Here is a 20,827-nt window from a genome sequence, read left to right as displayed (position 1 = left end):
GTTATGATTGTTCAAAATTAATATTCGCCAATTTTTTACAGCAGTTATTTGAACAAAACAAATATGAATACAAAGAAAATGAATGAGCTGATGATGTCAACATTTTACAACTTTTCATTTCATCATCTCAATACCTTCAATCGATCATTATGTAAAAAAAAAAAACATGAAAGAATCAAGTTTTTCCTTTCGAGTAAAAGTGTAAAACCCTATATTGCTAGTTAACTTGAAACTAATGATCAGTCAGATCGTTCAGGATTTGAGACTATAGGGCATAATTGCGTGGAAAAAAATATAGATTTCATGCAAGGCCTACCAAAATCCGGTATTCTATTCATTGTCATCAAATCCCCGAATCTCCAATATTTCCGCTCCAGTTGACAACCTATATGCGCACAAAAATAGCTTGATGTTCTCTATAATTTCCTCTGTTCCTCCGCCTCACTCTCTCTTCAAAGCACAAAATAAAAAACAAAAGCTTGTATGTTTCGCCTGATTGTTCTGTTTTATTTTGTTAAATGAGCAATGACTACTTTTTATTGGGGAAAAGGTCGTATGTGCTATATAGGTCATTAATATCTTAGGATATGTTTTATAACCTATTATGGCCCATAATTCAATTTGGAGAAGAGATGTCAGGCAATGATACCATTAACCAAGTGTTTAATTTATTTCTATTATTCTATCTAATCGGGTTGAGACTGAATAATGTTCTTGGATGACATCATTTCCGGTACAGTGGACAATGTTTTCAAGATTGGATTTTTGATTTTCGGGATATTTCCAATTATAGTTGCAATGAAATATTTCCGAGAGTTATTAATTTCGTGAATCAATCAGGGTCGAGTAGCCTTTAAGCCCGGAGCACAATTCACGAAATTAAAACACGAAAACTATCTCTTACAGGAGTAGGCCCTATTATGATTTATAACATAATTAAGGGATGTCATCACTGTCATCCGGCACATTTGTAGTCAGGGGCGGATCCAGGAATTCCGTCATGGGGGGGGGGGGGGGTGGAGAAACGCGCCCGGTGCTCCCCCAAGCCCCCGGATTCGCCACTGCATGGCAATGATCTTTAACAAGTTAATACACGTGTACAAACTTTGCACATGTGCTATTGGACAAGAAATAATTGGCATGCCAAATACGAAGAGAGAATGTGAATAGGGGGAATAAAACCATAACATTTCAGAAAACAGGAATGCAAAGTACAGATACGACTCACTTTTTTATGTGTGAACGATAATTTGGTTTTAAACAAGTACCAGTTGTCACATGTTTTTGATACAAGAATCTTCAGAAGGAGTCGGAAGAAAAAAAGAAGAGTGTTCAAGATTCGAAGCACTCTTCCGATTGCTTTTCTCAAGCTTTGGAACGGGTCTTCTTTTTTATTCACTGCGCGCGTGCCAATGCATGCTGTGCTGTGGCATATTGCACTCGTCGTTTGTTTACGCTTACACGCGACGCTTGCAAGCAAACGTGACTCGCAGCCAGCTGCAAGCAACCTGCTGCATGTGTGTACGTGCCTTGCCAGCTAGTATGAAGTGAAGCTAGCGGGAACCGAATTGAGTGTCCGTACCCGTGCGTGTAACGTGTGTGAACACCTCGAACCGAGCTCTGTGCATGTGCGCGCCGCATAAGACTGTGGGATGGCCGTTGTATGTTGTCATGTAACGTTATTTTGGTTATTTTGTGTTCGTTCAGGTGTCACTGTTAGATCTACTAGTATTATCAATAATCCGAGTGGTAGCCTCGAATGATCAGTAATTCTAGCCCTATCCATGCCGTGAATGTAAACGTTAGATTCTACCATTTGGGCCTAGATCAACACTTCACTCCTAACGACAGTGAACGTTCCATTCTGTTTTTTAGCGGTGCAACTTCCTCTGCATCTGACCGGAAGCCGTGCATAAAGAACAGACAGAGAAACTTGAATGAAAACAGGCCAAGATCCCGAGCAATATTCGTAATGGGGTGAGTAGACTCTTAATGTTTGAATATTTGTCGAGTTGTTTAAATGCATGCATTATTTAAACTTAGAACTTTGTCCTTGTAAAGAATGTTACAGACGCCACAATAAGTAACGTAAAGGGTTTCTTATCAGTCCGGGATCTGGATACCCGCTCTTGATTGAGGGGGGCTCTTGCTCGTGACGCGTAGACGTAAGGATCCCAGAGAGCCTCTTCCCCCTGAACATGGCCGGGATACTCGTGATGAGGTTCATCCATCTCGTATCTGACACATTTAAATAACTTGTCTCGAGTTCGCACAGCGATATACATGTGGTACACACACAATTCACAAGTCCACTCTCCATGATGAAAAGAAGAAAAATTCTATTTGCGCTCGTGACAAAAATCAGGTTTTAATCAACTGATGTGCAGCGATCAACTAAAACAAGGCTTGTCAAGTGTGCCAGTAACCCCGCAGAGCTCCTTGTACACAGTTTCTGTGGGAATACCCTGTAAAGTTAACAGAATGCTGTCTCTGTACAGTGAAAGAAAAAAACATTTTTTCGCCCCTCTATTTAAGTTTTATATGTATTTCACCAGCAAAAGGCTTTCTTTTGTACTGGCATCTCCTATCTCCATGTAATCCATACCTACCGTTTCCTTGCTAATTTCCACACTGATCCCATTGTCTTAAAGATGCAGCTTTCTACCAGTCTAGCTCCATTCTCCCCTTTGCTTCCTTCATTTTTCGAAGCAACCTCTTGTATGGCACATTGCGCATTGGCGATATCATGAATCCCATACTGTAAAAGTGGATATTTTTGCGCGACTAATTTTTCGCGCTAGGCCGGGTGAGAAGAGTTTCGCGTGTTTTTAAATCTGCGGAATCAAGACCTCACGCACACAGGAACAAAATATGGCAAGCCAAAATATTCGCGTGCTTTTATTTTCGCGCTAGTTTCTGGTTGCGCAAAATGCGCGAAAATTTCAACACCGCGAAAATTTCCACTTTTACAGTATGCATGAAAAGTGCAATGTTTTTTTGCCTTTGGACAAGGCCCTTTCGCTCTCACACTTTCATGCTCGGCTGGGATTGCTTCTTCACTTGCCCAGAAAACAACGCAATACAGCGAGAGAGGGCCTTGTCAACAGCAAGAAGGCCTTGTCAAAAGGCCACACTGCACTTTGGCTAGCGCATGCCCACAGCCACAGGTTTCAAATACTTCAAACAGAGCAGTTCTCACAGATTCCTCTTGGCCGATTCATTTAAAGTCGTCAATTTCAACAGAAAGAGATGATAGAGAAACCAAATGTTCCCAGGGAGGTGATGTCAATGATTTGCCTACATTGGTATGTATTCAAGTTCAAGCAATTTTTAGTAGGCCTGCTAAAGTTGGAATTTGAAATACCCTGTACAAGACCCCAAATCCTACAAGCCACAGTCCGAATGCTTCGCGTTCGTAATGGTCGCAGTTAGGGTGCCAGCAGGTTCGCTCAATGCAGGGTCACCGCACCTATTGGCCTGGCCTGATGCAGTGTTGGTTTTTTTTTTCTGTGGCCCTCGCCTTTCCACGCATAACTCACACACAGACTTGCAAAAAAAAAAAAGGAAATGAAATAGAATGAAACCCTTGAGTTGGTTAGGCCATTGTTTTTGCACTGAGGATCTTTTTTTTTTTTTTTTGCTTGTCAACTGAAGAAACTCCGGATGTGGCCCCAGGCGCAGAAGACCCCCCCCCCCCCCCCCCTTCTTTTTTCTTTTGCTTGTTAGCTCGGAATGAAACCCGGGTCCCCCCACTTTTTAAAACGTGGCCCTGGCAATTCATTCTGTATTTGATTAGGACATAAAATGGAGGTCTGTGTTAAAGATTCCGCTTCATAGACATTGTTGCACAACCCGCTAAAAGTGGTCTGCCCCAAATACACACAGATCAGTCAATCAATATGAGTATGATTCATATCATACACCAGATGGTGGACTGTTCTCTACTGTAGTTAGGAGAAAAATGGAAAATGTCTGGTAGTGTATTCTGCTGAAATTAATCATCCTGTGAATTTTCATGGTATGGAATGTACATTGCATACTGAAATAATGGATGAATACAGAAGTTTCCAATGTTTATTCTTCTTAATTTTTTATTGCTCTAGCATAGATAGAGACTAGAAATAGAGATGATACAATCTTATCATGTCTCTAGGAGTGATGGCATTAAAAAAAACACCATTCACCCAGTCCATTTTTAATAGAAAATCTATGACAGTGTAAATACCCACTGCATGTACACATACAAACTGTATGTGACCCTGCACCACAAAACAAACAAAAAGACGCCAGACATGGATTTTTAGTTAAAGACAGATTCTGAAAGAGCAGACTGTAAGCTTTAAAATGATGTACATCTGACTCAATTCAAATGGACTCTCCTAGAAACCTATCTAAATATTGTAAAGAAAGCGCACACTCTGGAAAAGTGTGAACCGAGAAAAGAGGCTCTGAAGTACAGGGTCCATTTGTGTATTCTAGCGCTTACTCTTTAGCAAACCGTGCTAGATGTGCGATGAATGGGACAAAAAACAGGATGTAAACCAATGGAGCAACAACAATGAAGGGATTATCAGATGAAATTGAGCATAGAGCTATTAACACATTCTGTCCATGATTATTGCCAACTTTCAAAGCAATAGCAGGGCTCGACACTAACTTTATTTTTCGGTGGCCCACCAAAATCATCAATTTCAAATTTTTGGTGGCCTGAGAGAAAAATTTAGTGGCCCGAAAAAAAAAAATCGATAAAAGTCAATTTTTTTTTTGATAAGTCGCACACTCACTGCATGCATTTATGCATTTCCGGCTCAAAAAGTTACGAATTTATTGACACACTTTTCAAAAAATTTTGGTGGCCCGAGGTGGGCCACCAAATTTGCCCTTTTCTGAAATTTGGTGGCCCGACTTTCATTTTTGGTGGCCCCGGGCCACCGGGCCACCGTTAGTGTCGAGCCCTGAATAGCGTTTTCCCTTCAAAAGTTATCAGACTTGAAAGTGAAGAGTGTGCAAAGGGTTATCAAGAAATGAAAATGGGCCTCTAAGACGTACCTGATCTCACTACAATAATGTACTCTACAAAAAAAGGGTTGTAGAAATACTACTGAAAATGCACTTTTCCATGCATTTTATGATCCCAAACTTAAGAATAATGTAGAAGAAGGGTAGCACTTTAAGAAAAAATGAAAAACTGAATATTGACTTGGTTGACCCGTTTCACCTTTTTGGAGTCCTTATGTGAAATCAAGGGTTGCGACTTTTTGTTCGTTTTGGGGAGCACGGTCACACATGTACATAATGTACACTATGTATGGACATTGTATTTTAGGTTCAGGGCAATGCTGAATATTGTGTTTATTTTGTACACCTGCAAGTGAAGAGTTTGTTTGCAAAAACCGATAAGTCCATTTTTGAAGATTTTGAAGTAAGATCTCTGTCATAGAGTACAAAATAATACCTTTTAAAGGACAAGTTCACCTTCATAAACATAAGGATTGAGAGAATGCAACAATGTTAGTAGAACACATCAGTGAAAGTTTGAGGAAAATTGGACAATCGATGCAAAAGTTATGAATTTTTAAAATTTTTGTGTTGGAACCGCTGGATGAGGAGACTACTACAGCTTGTGAGTCATATGCGTACAACAGTATAAAGAAAATATAAAGAAAATTCAACATATTTTCACTTTTTTCACATAATAAAAGAGCACTTGACTTGGCTCTTTCTAAAGGCAGGGGGAATAATATTACCCATAACATTTGTCGGTAACGAGTCGGGGGAATGTGAACTTTTTTCATAAGATGAAATTTTGTGAAATTCTCTTTGTATTTTTCTTATATTGTTGTACGCATGTGACATCTAAATTATTCACACACTGCAGTAGTCTTCTCATCCAGCGGTTACTGCACAAAAACTTCAAAAATTCATAACTTTTGAACGGATTGTCCGATTTTCCTCAAACTTTCAATGATGTGTTCTACTAATATTGCTACATTCTCTCAATCCTTATGTTTATGAAGGTGAACTTGTCCTTTAAATGATGTATTGGTCACTACGTATAAAGGTATATTTTTGAAGTTATGGTCTAAAGAAGCAAAAAATTTCTTATCATTCCCTTTATTTTTTCTTGACCTTTAATCGCAAATATCTCCATTTGGCAAATATGGACTTATCGGTTTTTGCAAACAAATTCTTCAAGTATACCTTATTGCAACAGACCACAGAACTCAGGGTACCCTCCGGAGAACACTCCAGAGAATGTTGTCACCCTGTGTGTGTCAAGACACAACATGGTGGTAGCCCCTGGAGAACCTGGAGGTTAATTTTACCCTACAGTGTACTGTCAAGGGTAGACTCCAAAGGTAGTGTCTGATGTTCAGATGCTCTTGATCTACTGACCTGGAGATTGACTCTCCAGGTGATGTGTAGTAGACACATTCCTGTACCGTACCGGAGAAGGTCTTTGAGCAATGCCTGTTCAGAGGGTTGATCACCTTGTCACCCATCGATCACCTTGCGTTTTGACCGATCTCTGGAATACCCTGTGTTTTGTCTCTAGAGAATGCTCAGAAAAGGTCCTAGTGAAGTATTGGGATTGGGTAGACTGAGATAGTGAAAAGTGCAGTTTATACGGTTGTACCTACAAAAGTATTCTCATTGTACCACTACCAGTGATTGGCATATACAAGTAGAACAGGGACTGTATAGGATTGGTTGAGGTGAGGATTTAGCTTTGAATGTTTTGCGAGATATCGAGAAACCACTCTATGAAATCTTTTTCCCACTTGGCAGAGTGAGATGATATTTGCATGTTTTTAATTCTGCGGAATCAAGACATTTATTATTGGAACATATGACGTGCAAAAATGTTTGTGTGTTTCTATTTTTGCGTTGGTTTCTGGTTGTGCGAAAATGTCCATACTGCAAAAATGTCCACTTTTACAGTACATACAGTGTAGTAGTGGTACAATTGGACCAAGAGCAATCTTATCTGTGTACTGTGCTTCCTTCTTAATATTGTAATGCATTCTAGAAGAAGTGCCCATACAATTGTAAATTAATACATGTCATAAGCCAAGCAATGCAAAGTACACAGTATGTTTCATAGTGCCAATCTCATTGAGCATCAAATGTTCAGATAACTGCATGTACAATTCATATATTGTCTGTAGTTCTAAAATGTCTTTGCTTACAGTTCTTTGTCTGCAGCAGAGTTTTGGTATCAATAGGTTTGTCTGGTTTCACTTCTTGTTTGGATGAAGACCAAATTTGTTGCTCCCACAATGAGCACTTTTGAAACACCTCCACCAAGAGATCTCTAGGCGGTACATAAACTAAATGAGGAACTCAAGTTGTAAATCATCTATAAATCAATCGCAGTGTATCCCTTGGACAGATGGTTGTGTCTAGAGCTACTAAAAGTGCCCAGTACCATGGATAATGAACTGTGAGTGTTTATCGAATCTTTGATTATCAAAATACAGGTCTAAAACAACAACAACAACAACAACAACCATATCATGGAAAATCACTGTTGTTTTTGCATACTGTACCGTTTCTTCTTCATAAAAGAAAGAAAAGAAAGAAGACTGGTGGTATTTATGCTGTCAACTAAAGAGTAAAGTTTTACAAATCTTTGAAAGTCTACCGTGTACTCATGATAGAGGGAAAACCAAGAATTGTTGCCAGAGCAACTTCAGTCAAGCAAGTATTGGCGACGGGTGTGTTTCAGTCTGAGTATGGTACATGAGCACTCCTTGTTTATTTCTGTCAGTCCTGATGTATACCGCAATGATTCATCATAATATCGTCCCTCCATTGTTATGTAATCAATTACTTGATCCTTGTCTCTTTGAAAACATTAGACAGTGTAGGCATACAGGAGGCCAATATGTTGCACACCCTATGACCAAGGAGGTACTTGGTGAGCCTAGTACCTCCTTGCTATGACTGTGTTTATACAATACTGTATAAGTTCACCATATTGTGTACATGTGTTTAAAAAATTTTTCTGAGGCAGAATCACAATCCTAAAAAAGTTTGAGGCATTATTCAGGTGATAGATGAACGCAAAGTGTCTTCAAAGGTGTTAAGAAGTGGTGATGCTGATTTGAAATGAAAAAGAAAAAAATGGGCGATGAGACCATGATCACCTTTCTGCTAGTTGATATTTAAAACACAATGCCATTTTGAAATATGCAGTTTATACAAACTCCGAGCTGCCCAGGTCAAATTCCAGCTGTTTCTGGTTGCAGAGAAAAGATATGCCATTTGTGTTTTTTCATCAGCGGACCCCTCGATTCACACCCCCATTCTAACAATATAACCCCTAAAGTTTTGTGCACATATTTGGAGGGCTTATGACATTGCTTTAGACGAGAATACATGAATGACGAAGGCTTCTTGCCGAGTGGAACAGCAAGAAGCAGCTGCGCAGTGACAACACTCGAATCACAATTATATGAAGGTTGGATAAACATGGAACCCCAATCAAACCTTGTTTATAATGCCATTTTAAACATGTTTTGAAATGTGATTTTTCTTGTGAGATACAAGCAGATAAATGCAGCCTTTGATTACTGTGCTGTCAAATTTTGATGGTTTGATTTAAGATCCTTGGAATGCCATGACATGTGACTGTAATCCTGTGTGTGCTGCACAAGTCCAAGTACACTCACAATCATTTTTTAGACATTATTTATCGTAATTTGTGGATGAAATAAAAACTCAGCTTTACTGCTTCAATGATAGTTCTATTAAAAATATGAGTTAGGGATGGAAACAACCAATGCAAAAATGTTAATCAACTGCCTTGACACAAACTTTTTTCTTTGGGGACCTGTTTAGGCAGCTATAACCTCTTTACATTTCAAATTTTAGATTAAACAGGAAAAGTAACAATCCATTTTGAATTGAAGTTACTCAATTGGGCCACCAGAAGTAAAATTGTTAAAGTCGTACTTAGGTATGTGCACAACTGTATGTGTACACAGTTAATTTGTACAAGTACTTTAATAAAGTAGGAGAGTAAAGTACCAGTATACATTTGTACAGTGACGTGTGTACAAGTGTGTACATCAATCATGTACAGTATAGTCAACTTGCTGAATGCACAATGTAGCTGTGTATAACCAGCATGAGTTACAGTTGAAGACCTGAATATACAGTAAGAATGACCCAAGTCCATTTTTTTGGCCAAATTTAGTGTGACTTGGAAAATTGTAGCTTATGCATGGACTCATCTTGTGTATAAATGATAAATCCTTATACCCCCGGAAGTGCCTGCAATGAGTGAGTGAAATCTTATATGAATGTAAGAATGACACAAGTCCAGGACTTGGGTCATTTTTACATTCATATTATAGCGCCCTCTCTCATCACTTCTCTCATCTCATACATGTATGTAGCAGCCTATCCTGTATGATTCAAAGAATGACCCAAGTCCATCACACAAAATGGCCTCTCCACAATTAATGTAAATGTTACATGTAATTGTCATGATAATACAATGTATATGTTCTAATTTGTATGTTGTCTTCCCATCACAGTTAGATAAAATGTTATTGGACAAATAAGAAAAGATATGAAGTTTTTAAAGTTTACTTGAAATGGCCTTCCATGGACTTGGGTCATTCTTATGTATTCAGATACTCAATTGTACACATCTGTATCAATATGTAGTAATGAACAAAAGAAATGATATCAATTGTATTTACTTGTATGATATGCCAATTGTATCTACCGAGAAGACCATTTACTTGTCTGAACTTAAGGAGCAATCATCTCCCATCTTCTGTTTCACTTTCTGTTTCCAATGATGTCACCACCATTTGGTATGGGGGCACACACAATGTCTCTAGTTAGCACAATGTGTGGATCTTACTGTACAAACTATGACAATTAAATGTGGGGGTGTGCAATTTCAACACTGTGTTTCGTTTTGTTTTTTGGTTTTTTTTTTCAGTGCAGTAAAATGGTGTTGTCAAGGAATGATTTTATATTTGCACATTGACTCAGATTTTGGGTATTTTAAGGGTCACGTGTGATTGCTGTAAATTGTGTCCACAGAGATGGTTATGGTAGCAGTGGCCATTGTTTCAACGTGTTTAAAAAATTGACGACCTCTGGCTTTGGTTGGGCTCACTTGCAAATAGGATCTTGTCTAGTGAGCACGCCCAGATGTGACTTTCCCAAATTCATAGTTTGACAGTAAGTATGTTGGCACCATTATTAGACATTCACCAGAAAATGATAACTTTGTGAATACAAAGAAAAATGTTCAGAACTACAGTAAAACTGTTGGAACAAAGAAGGCTGCACATTCAATATATTCCTGACAGTTATGGGTTGTGGATGACGGTGCAAAGTTTAAAACTTTGTTTAATATTCAGCAGACATACTATACAATTTTTATTTTGTCATGAAATTCCTGTAAAGAATGTTAAAAAATGTGGTTGAATGTAAGGCATGTCAATTGTACGTACATTTATCATTTGATATTTATGACTGAGTCTCTCTCAGTCTCATAAGTTTGTTTAATGCGAGTGCACTAATAGTGACGGCAAGCTCAACGTTGTGCACTTCTCATCTCACTTTATTTTGCCTGATGTATTTAATGAGTAAAAGAGTGCCCTCTTTGGCCAAGATTGTGCAACATACCGGAGGAGGTTTTAGGCATGACAATGGTACATTTATCGCCAAGTCTCAGTCTCGTGAGTTTGTTTCTATGCTAGTGCACCAATAGTGGCGGCAAGCTCAACATTGATATACAATGTACACTTGTCATCTCACTTTATATTGCCTGATGTAGGAGTGGAAGAGTGCCCTCTTTGGCCCAGATTGTACAACATACTGGAGGAAGATAGTGTTTCGAGTGGCAGTAATACTTAGTTCCAGTGCGTGATTTTGCATGGTGCAGCAGAGCATCAATGATTCATTAATGAAACAAATACATACAGCTTGTCGATATCTTAAAGGGCAATTATTTTTTGTCCTGAATCGAACAGTGGACAGTGAATCTATCATTATGATGATGGTGATCAATGTTGTTGTTGGTTTTTTTTTTTATCGTTGTCATCTGATTGTTACCATGGCCTTTTGTACATGGAAGTTTTCATGGTTGTCATACAATGTAAGTAATATAATGGCCTCTCGTGTGATGATGAATCTTCAGGTTAAGTGCATGAGGATCATGGTCTCGGTTTAGATAACCAGCAAGTAGACACACATTGTTTTTACTTTCACAGAAATATTTCATGGTTAAAAACCTTCGTACAAGTAGGCATGTATTTGTTATACAGTTGAACCTCTCATATCTGGACAAGTCGGGACCGGGGCTCATCCAGATAAGGGATTTGGCCGGATACAGGAGACTCAATGCTTTATACAACTTGTACATGTACATACTACATGTACACATATATTGATGTAGCCCATTGTAGTACCACATGTAGTAATGTGTATACTGCGACCTTTTTATTGTTACACTCAGTAACAGACCCCAAAATAGAGGTTCGTGTTTGCAAGAATGAAATCATTTTCTTTTATAAATTCTTAGGATGATTTACCTAAATAATTATTAAGAAATGTATCAAGTAGATCTTGAAAATAAACAGTACGAGTCGACGAAACTACGCTTCAAAATTCGATCATCATGTTGGAAGTAATTAGGTAATTCATGTGTGTTTGTGTAGGAGTTCTCAAGGAGTTGGGAATCCCCCTTTCTTCCCGTAATTAAAAAAAAAAAAAAAAAAAAGATCATGGCGAGATTGCATCCGTATAATAGAGAGATCCGGATAAAGGGAGGCCGGATAAGAGAGGTTCAACTGTACATTCATTTTGTGTGTGTTTATGCATACATGGTGTACCTGTGTATTTAAGTAAGTCTGTATTCACAGTCCTTCATGTGGCAAGTTTGTTACAACAACAATGAATGAGATTAACTACAAATGAATGTAGTCCAAAGTCTGGAAATCAGCTGGCTGTGATATTTGATATTCATTGTTCTGAACAGCTGCTAGCTGAAATTAATGCATTCCTACTGTAGACCATACAATTGTACATTGAGAATTTACCCAATGAAAAAAATACCCCAAATCCTTTTCTGTAGAGAAGTGATAACCAGATTGATTTGCTCCTACACTTGTATATTCTGGAACAACCCATGGCTGGAAAAATGCAGCGAACACTAATGAAACAAAACAAAAACAAAACAAACAAAACAAAACAAAGCAATACCTAAAACAAGAAAGACGGATGACAACGTTAATCTAACCTGGTAGCTTTATAAATTCCAAATTGTGAGGGGGAAGAAAAGGAGGATGCAGGCAGTGAAAATAGGTCAGCTAGTTCTTCCTGAGGATGTCGTCATCGCAAACATAAATTTGTAACCCCATCTCCTGTTGAGACCAGTTTGTTTCCTGTTAGGAGGGAGATGGTGAATTATGAGGTGTGCCGAATTAGTAGCAGCAAAAGGAGCCATACATCCATCATATCGGTCAAGGGATTTACAACCGGTCGACATCGGGATTGGAGGATGTCCTACAGTATTGTAGATAGCAAGTATCGATAAGGTCTGCTCAGTATTCGCCCATCCTGTCAAGAATAATGTTGTGTGTGTAGGAGGGTCATGGATGTGTGTGGAGTGAGTGCTTGTGAAGGGGAGAGGAAGAGATAAGAAGAAGATAGATTACTTTTGATGCATAATTGGATATTGATTTCGTGCCTATTTTAGAAACTATCCTCTACTATAGTTGCGCACAAACACACACACGCGAAATGTAGTATCCTTGAGGGAGATTGCAATTGGGCATAGAGAGATGAAGGGTGGGGGGGGGGGGTCTGTGGAAGAGGGAGATAATTTGTGAGTTCCTCTAGCAGGGGGGTAGGATGTCATAGTGAAGTTCACTTCTCGTTTGGCGCAGGGGGGTGGCGATCTCGCCCCCTCCTTGGGAGGAAGACCCTCGTAAATGTCGCGATTGTTTATAGCCCCTTGTCTGTCTCATACTCCAAGGCATGTTGATTGTGACAGTGCAGTAAAGATACATCTACCCCTTATTTCCTCATTGCTCTCTGATCGTGTGAGTCCGGGTACAAATCCGCAGATTTCTGTCAGCCTCGGATCTCTCTGATGAATGGACAGTTCATAGAATGATTCTCTTTTATTCTAATTGAATTGTGTGGCTCTCAGCGGAAAGCATGTGGTAATTTGGTATCTTTCTTTCTGTGGAGCTTCAAACCCGAGTTGTTCATGCATCTCTGTGGCCATCATTTTGCGTCAAATGAGCAGCAGGTCTTTGAGCGCTTAGCTCTGCATCTTTTCATAAAGTTTGTGCCATGTTGGAAAAGCTTTAGTTGGACGAAGAACCCAAATCGCCTTTGCATCACCTGAGTGCTTTAGCAAGTGTTTTGCAAAGCCGCCGAAACATTTGTTTCCAGGACATTGGTCGTGGGAGTACCATCAGAACCTGGGCCCAACACTGGCGATTGAGCTGACAAACTTCCTTTTATTCAGGTGATATACCTACAGGTGTAGGTGTTGTGTGAAATTTCGTACTGATCCTCGGGACCTCATCTTCTTTCTTAGGATGTGGCATCCGAATATCAAGTGCTCGAGAAAAGGGCCCATTGGTACACCCTCTGTATCATCAAACACGTGTTTGTGTTAAAGATGCTCTTGCCTTGCTTTAGACATTACATACACTCTGTACATACAACTTGTATGTTGACCAGCCTGTTCATCTTACACCTTATGAATGGACTTGACAGAGGAAATGAATCTAATTAATTTAGTAGTGAGGCTGTGTACATTTTGATCATCATCCCATCTCATCATCAAAGTGTTTGCACCATCCGTCAGTGGGGAACCCTCCAATATCTCAGGGACACATTTGGTGAAGCGGTTTGCGAAGCAAAGAAGAAAAAGATCCAGGTGGTGATCACATTGGACACACTTGGGGAAATAGTTAGGGAGGGCTATGCCCTCATGGTAAGAGATTTGGATGTGATGAACAATCACCCTAGAGGAAATTTGATGCGCAGATGAACAATCATTCCCTTCATAAACCAATTCGTACATGCCACATGCAATTATCGGTCAATGTGCTCCTGTCTGAATGAATGCTTGTAGACATTCAATCTCTCCCGTATCGTGTCTCTAAGGGGTAAGCTGTCCCTTGTTACCATTGAGGAAAAATGTGCAAGGGAGTTTGGACACCCAGTACAGTTTAGTTACCGGTAGTCATCAGTTCTGTCTTTAGAAACCCTTCAGGATTTGTAGTTGCCCTTGTCAGCCAGGTTGAAGCCAATCAGCTGTAATTAGAGCGAACAAGGTAATTTTGCCTCACAGAGACTGTGGACAGATCTCATTCAAGGAGTACATCCTTGTCCTGTCGAGGTCGGGGTGCGAGGTAATTTGTCGATTGCTCCTGCCTGGAAGTCTGTTCTACAGGAAGCGGCGTTGCTGAACAGATCAGCTAGGATGCAGAAACCAAGCTGTTTTCGGCTCTTTAACATGTGGGTATTCATCCATACGGCCAATTTGAACCAGTCTGCTCTGGTTTGCATTATGTTCTGTTTAATGATTGATGTTAAACTAGCTCCTTTTATTAAAGCTGCATAGGCAGAGACTGGCACATTCTTCCTGTCTCATAGATGTGCCATCTTTGTGTTTTTGTTTTCTTTTTTTTAATAGGTGTGCCATCTTTTGCATTAATCAACCCAAGGTCAGTTCATGGTATTCATGTTCCATTTAGAAGAATGAGTTTAGCTGGAGTTACACATGCTTTTGTATTTCATCTTCAAATAAAAAGCATGGTGTGCTCTCCTTCAATATCTAGGTTTGTATTCTGCTGATTTTCTCTGATGCAGATGACACTTGAACTTGAATGAGATCATCCTTGATTGACAGTGACATGTTTCCTACCAGAGAGTACTGAACATCATGTCTAAAATCAGTACTGTTTCGACACTGTAATTCCTGTGACATTGGCATGATGTGCAAGTACATTGTAGATCATTATTACTCTTTCCAGCAGCATGGTATGACAATAAAGCAAACATTTTAAAAAAGAGCAAACAGAAAGTCAAGGAAAAGCTTAAAATGGGATAACTGCAAGTCCTGATAGTGTACTCCATAGGATGGACCTGCAACTGTGGGTGTTATCAGTACAATGACGTCATGCCCTTGTTTGAGTCGATTATGGACTAAAAATCAGTGTAACATAACAGTGAAAGTTCCACCTACAATGTATTAAAATTATAGATTAAAAATCTGAGAAAGTGTAGGACTGAAGGTTTCATTTCTCACATAAATAGCTTTCATACATGTGTACAATGTAGCTTTGAATTAATTTTATCATTGATTTAGTGATAATGCTATTGTTTGCAAGTCTCCCATATTTTCTCATATTATTATACAGGTATGCACATACAGCACGGTGTACATTGTAGTGTATGCTCAAAATTGATAAGAATCTATAGAAGGAAGAAGAGCCATATCCCATCATCTTTTATGTCCTTGAGCTAATTGTTTTAATAGCATTTTTTTTTTTTGGAAAGGAGAGTTTCATTGAAAGCAGTGACCACTTTAAAAAAAAAAATGTTTGTTGAACTCCATTTACATGTATCTTTCCATCTGATTGTAAATTTTCTGTTTTCATGTTTTCCTTGTATCTGTGTTAGTCAATTTTAACATGGTCTGAACAATGTGGTTAAGGTGATTTCATTTGCAGAAAGGTCAATAGTCTTGTACTTGTACATTTCTTTGGTAGTCCTGTACTTCGTGTCATAATTGATTGATGACCGCTTTTTTTTTTATCCCTGCAATGACCAGCTGTGTTTTAACTGGCCGATTGGGCCCAAAGAATTTGTCATCAGAGGGACGTCACACTACATTTTACCAATACCCTCTTTTTAATGCTTCATCATTTCAGTGTACTTCATGAAAGTAGTTTTGATATTCATTTATTATACCAAAAATAAATTTAAATTTTGATTGCCAATTGTGTGCATTGCACACAAGTGTAAAGGTTTCATGTGCAGCACAAGTTTGCATTTAAATGCCATTTGAACAGAATTATGGTAGTGATTGGTTGATCAAATATGGCTTGACAAATGCAACCCCCCCCCCAAAAAAAAAAAAAAGAAAAAGAAATTGAAGTACAGCACTTAAATTTTGAGAGAAAGCTTCTTGGACATGTGTTCATTTATAATTACACTACAGTTGCTTTTGGATAAAATTTCTTCAACAGTTTTTCATTCATTGACAGGAAAAAAGGATGAAGAGAAAAAGATGTGAATGAATGAACAACATGTCAGTCCATCATTGAAAAAAAAGGAGACAGACAGCCAAAACTTAACAATTGTGAATACATATTGGTATAGAGCCTCTGTTTAAACTCTTCATTTTAATAAGTAATAGTCTTTTTCAAGTCCGGTTTGGTTTACTGAACTTGTAGGCAATTAGGCAAGCTCCTGAAAGGCTTAGTGAGAGATAAGAGGGAGGGTCTTCAAATTATGTGTGAGCACTGATGAATCAAATTATGACAGGTGTGATTCTCATCAGATTTATCGGGTAGTGAGCACACAACAGAGGTATGACCGAATCTTATCCCCCTCTTCCCAATCAAGATGGTTATTATGACTATAAGCAAGTGCACAATGTACCTTTGTATGTGGATTGAGTGAGTGTAGCAATATTAATAATTATTTATAGAACAAATCAGTGAAAGTTTGAGGAAAATTGGACAATCCCATAAAAAGTTAAGAATTTTTGAAGTTCAGTGCTGCCATCACTGGATGAGTAGACTAATGCGTGTGATGTCATACATATGCTTGGAAGGATAAACAATTTTAAGAAAATTCATTATATTATTTCACTTATCCCACAATATAAGAAAACACTTGACTTGCCCCTTTCAGAAGGCGGGGAATGATATTACCCTTGCCATGCATCAGCAATTAAAGTGGAAGGAATTTGTACTTATCAAATAAAAGGAAATTTTGTGGAATTTTTCTTATTTATCATTTCTAAGCATACAAGCGATGTATGTGACCTCACAAACTGTAGTATTCTCAGCCAGGGATGGCAGCACTGAAACTCGAAAAAATTCCAATTTTTGCACAGATTGTCTGATTTTCCTCAAACTTTTACTCATGTGTCCTAGGTATGTGTCTTGAGTATTCACTCACTAATGTCAGAAGGTGAACTTGTCCTTAGTTTATAATTGAAGCATTGACTAAAAAATAAAGAGCTGTAATTTCTTCTGTCAAAGGAGATACAAGTATCAAAGTTGCCAATATGTCATGTTATTACAAGCTGGCCTTTCTTCGTATTATCAGTTACACTTTCAGTCTTCTTGTATGTAACAAAACTACCATAATACAAGTGTATACCCAGGAAGTGTGTCTTGATATAGCCATTCTGAAATATAATATGCAGCATCTAGTAGTGACATGGACACCTTCAAACAATGGCAGGTGTGTATTACAGTTGTATAGAACTCATAACAATAGGGGAACAAGTTTTATGGACTCACTCATGTCTTGATGCACAGGATGTGCATACTTGTGATGTGCAAGTGTCTCTCAAATCTCTTCTCGCCTATTTTGCAACCCTATTACTGTATTTCCTTACATAGATACAATGTAGAGGAATTATTCAGCTGAGAAAAGACAAAAAAAAAAAAAAACCCAAAAAGAAACTACCACTATCACCCCCTGCTGAATGTATCGATAGTTCTTTTTTTAAAGATAAAGATTTTAATCCTTTAGTCAAAGCAGAGTGAGGGGCAACAGATGGTTTCAATTATATTTCCCTTTTTGTGAATAAATATAAACCCATCTAGGCTACACTGAACGTTTTGTACACAATCACACAGCTGTGACCTTTTAGAATAAGTCGTGAGTCAAAAGCTGATATTCTAATCATGTCAATATTACTCTTCAAACATCCACATGTATGATTTCAGTTCTTTTTTTATAGTTTGAAGATGACCCTTAAACATGGAATGGCTAATCTAGATTAAAGTACAGTGATTCTGAGCAAAATACCACTGAGATTATCTTGTTGGCTATTGAATATCTCTAATCCAAAAGAGAAAGTAACCAGGGGGGTGTTTCATAAAGCTGTTCGTAAAGTTACGAACAACTTTCGAGCGACTGGTGATCAGTTCTGATGTGCTATACTTATCAGAATTTCCATAATTCAGCACAAGAACTGATCACCAGTCACTCATAAAGTCGTTCATAACTTTACGAAACATCCCCCTGGAGAAGAAGTCTAACGCGTGTTGCCCTCTTCTCACACATCAATGCATTATATGGTATACAGAATCACAGCATAGTGTCAGCATGTAGAATTCATTTGAAGTAACCACCTTCTTATGGCAGTATTTGTCTGAATATGCCACAATCAATAACCACTATGCTCCTTCATTTATTCCTTCACTCTCCCTCTCTCTCACTCACTCGTTCCCTCTCTCCGTCTCTCTCCTCACTTACTTCCCACACTTCCTAATAACGTCCGGCTGAACTTATGGTCAGATTTTTTTTTTTCTTCTTCTTCCGTCCTCTTCCCACATAATTTTTGCTCTAATTGCCAGATGCTCTCCACTACAACCTCAACACGCATTTGCGAGTGAGGGAAGCTACGTGTCTGCTATAATAGTTCCTGTTATTCTAAATGCTGAGCGTATTTCACTGCATTCGCAAAGCCTTCATACAGAGATGAAGTGTGGACTGGCTAGTGGTTCATGTTATAGACAGCCGTAGGAGGAATATTATCGCCATCTTCTAGAAATTGACACCTTAGGCGTAGTTGTGTCATTCTCCAAGTGGTTCTCTGTAAAAGGCTGTGTAGTATGGAGCTAAAGACGTGAGTATAATGTGTTCAGTCTAATATGGTCTTTTTCATGTAGAATAGGGGTACAAACTCAAATGAGAGCTATGAACCACCTGAATTTGATTATTGTAAAACCAGAAATTTTCATATTAACTTTTACAAATTCATGAGGAGCCGAGATATGCAATTTTAAGTAAAATCCATGTGAAAGTTTTTGTCTGTAGGCACAATGCATTGAATACCAGTGCCAATTTGTGAATGTTCACTAGTTTTTCAGTATACAATGTATGCGTATACAATGTAGTATACATGTACATTGTATGTGCCAGGATGTTCACACAGTATGACTAATTCCCAACATGTGGTGATACCGTAGCGTGTTGATTTTGCAAAGAATTAAAGCTATGTATGATAAAGTCCATGTATCATGAAATGTACAGTGTAGCAGGAATTCAATGTTGGCTGTGTACCACAATATCTTTTAAATAGAGGAAGAAATGTTCACATATTTGGAAAGTGCTAGTTTGAGTCATGTTGATCAAAACTTATAAATTAACAATATCTGGTACTTCGAGTGCAAAAGATACAGTAAAGATTATATAACAAGGAGTGAGTAGTTTCCAATATTTCTGTTGCTGTCAGTGCTATACATTAACCCCTTGAGGACGAGTCCCGAGTATACTCGGGCAAGCACCTATGGGAAATACGTGTTGTAGCAAAATCAAACCGTCCTCAATGGGTTAAAAATCAATCACAAATTTTGCAATATCAGAAAAAAAAAAATTGGAACATATACATACATTTTATTGGCTTCCTCTTGCGATGTTTTGCAGATGATGTCAGTTACATCACTTACGAGGGAAGTTTCGCCAATAAAAAACTGATCCAAATTAGACATCTTGAATCCATCTTGGGTGACAGGATGTTTTCAGAATTGGTGCTGCCATGTACATCGAATTATTTTTAGAGCTTCCAGGTTGCAGCACTAATGATTATCGGGAGGATGTACTCAGGTGTGCAAACAAAGAATTTTCCTGAGGGGTGAAACCTATTCCCTAAAGCTACTGTCACAAAGGTTCGTACGAACGCATCGTACGTACAAATGTCACTGTTCGTACGAATTCTGGAGTTCACACGGCAGCCTTACGAAGAGAGGGTTTCGTACGAAGTTAGAAAAAGTCTTGGACAAGACCATCGACCAGGCTACGAACTTACGAATGGTCCACGAACGCTGGTTTCGTATGGCCTTCTTAAGAAGATATTACGAAATTGTCTAAAAATTGTTCGTACAGCATTCCAAGCAGTTCTTAATGGTATTTGTGACCGACCCATAACTTTCCAATTGTTCTTTCAGTGCCACTGTTGCATTTTTAATTGAAATGTGAGGTGATAATGTTATTTTATTTGATCAATACATTGTATTAGTGATTGTGTATCTGTCTGAGTAGACCACATTGTTGTACAAATGTATCTCTTCAACTTAACTTTTAATACTTCAGAGGTGATATATTTTGTACTCACCAATAAATAGCATGCTCTCTTGATCATTTTTTGGATTTAAGAGGTACATGACCTGTGCAGTAGAAGGGTTTCAGGTTTACACGGGTACAATGTATTCGCATGTGAGTATGTTGTCATGCAGATCCACAATAATCATATTTCAGGCGTGCTCTACATTGTATGTTCAGTTAACAGGCATGGACCATAGAGTGATGTTCATTTATAAAAGGAAAAGTGAATTGACTGGAGTTGTCGTTTTTTCTTTCTTTTGTTATTTTCATTTTGTTGATTTCTTTTTTCCACTATTTAGGGAACAGCCCATCTTTACGACTAGGGCCCATGTCTTTCAGATTGACCCCAACACGAAGAAGAACTGGCTGCCGTCCAGCAAGCAGGCGGTTACCGTCTCTTTCTTCTTTGATAGCACTAGGAACACGTACCGCATCATCAGTGTCGATGGCTCCAAGGTACGTACGTACTGGGCTTTAT

The 20,827-nt window shown here is 38.5% G+C and overlaps 1 protein-coding gene across 3 annotated transcripts in view; it reads left to right on the top strand.

Annotated features, from left to right (window-relative positions):
* The first annotated feature begins 1,735 nt into the window (after positions 1-1,735).
* The window catches only part of LOC139727422 (homer protein homolog 1-like), a 37,212-nt gene continuing 18,120 nt past the window's right edge, over positions 1,736-20,827 (top strand). For 2 of the 3 annotated variants that reach the window (XM_071638375.1, XM_071638376.1), the window contains exons 1-2: positions 1,736-1,977; positions 20,649-20,805. In XM_071638375.1, the coding sequence (XP_071494476.1) occupies positions 1,760-1,977; positions 20,649-20,805 (375 nt within the window). In that variant the 5' untranslated portion in view covers positions 1,736-1,759. Of the gene's footprint in view, positions 1,978-18,303; positions 18,872-20,648; positions 20,806-20,827 lie in introns of those variants that run through there. The other variant, XM_071638377.1, reaches the window with a different exon arrangement.

Source organism: Diadema antillarum, unplaced genomic scaffold (assembly GCF_040938485.1).
Source record: "Diadema antillarum isolate AM-2024a unplaced genomic scaffold, OU_Dant_1.0 seq00000130_RagTag, whole genome shotgun sequence".
NCBI lineage: Eukaryota > Metazoa > Echinodermata > Echinoidea > Diadematoida > Diadematidae > Diadema > Diadema antillarum.
Note: the sequence above shows the minus strand (reverse complement) of the source record. Positions and strands in the feature narration are given on the sequence as shown.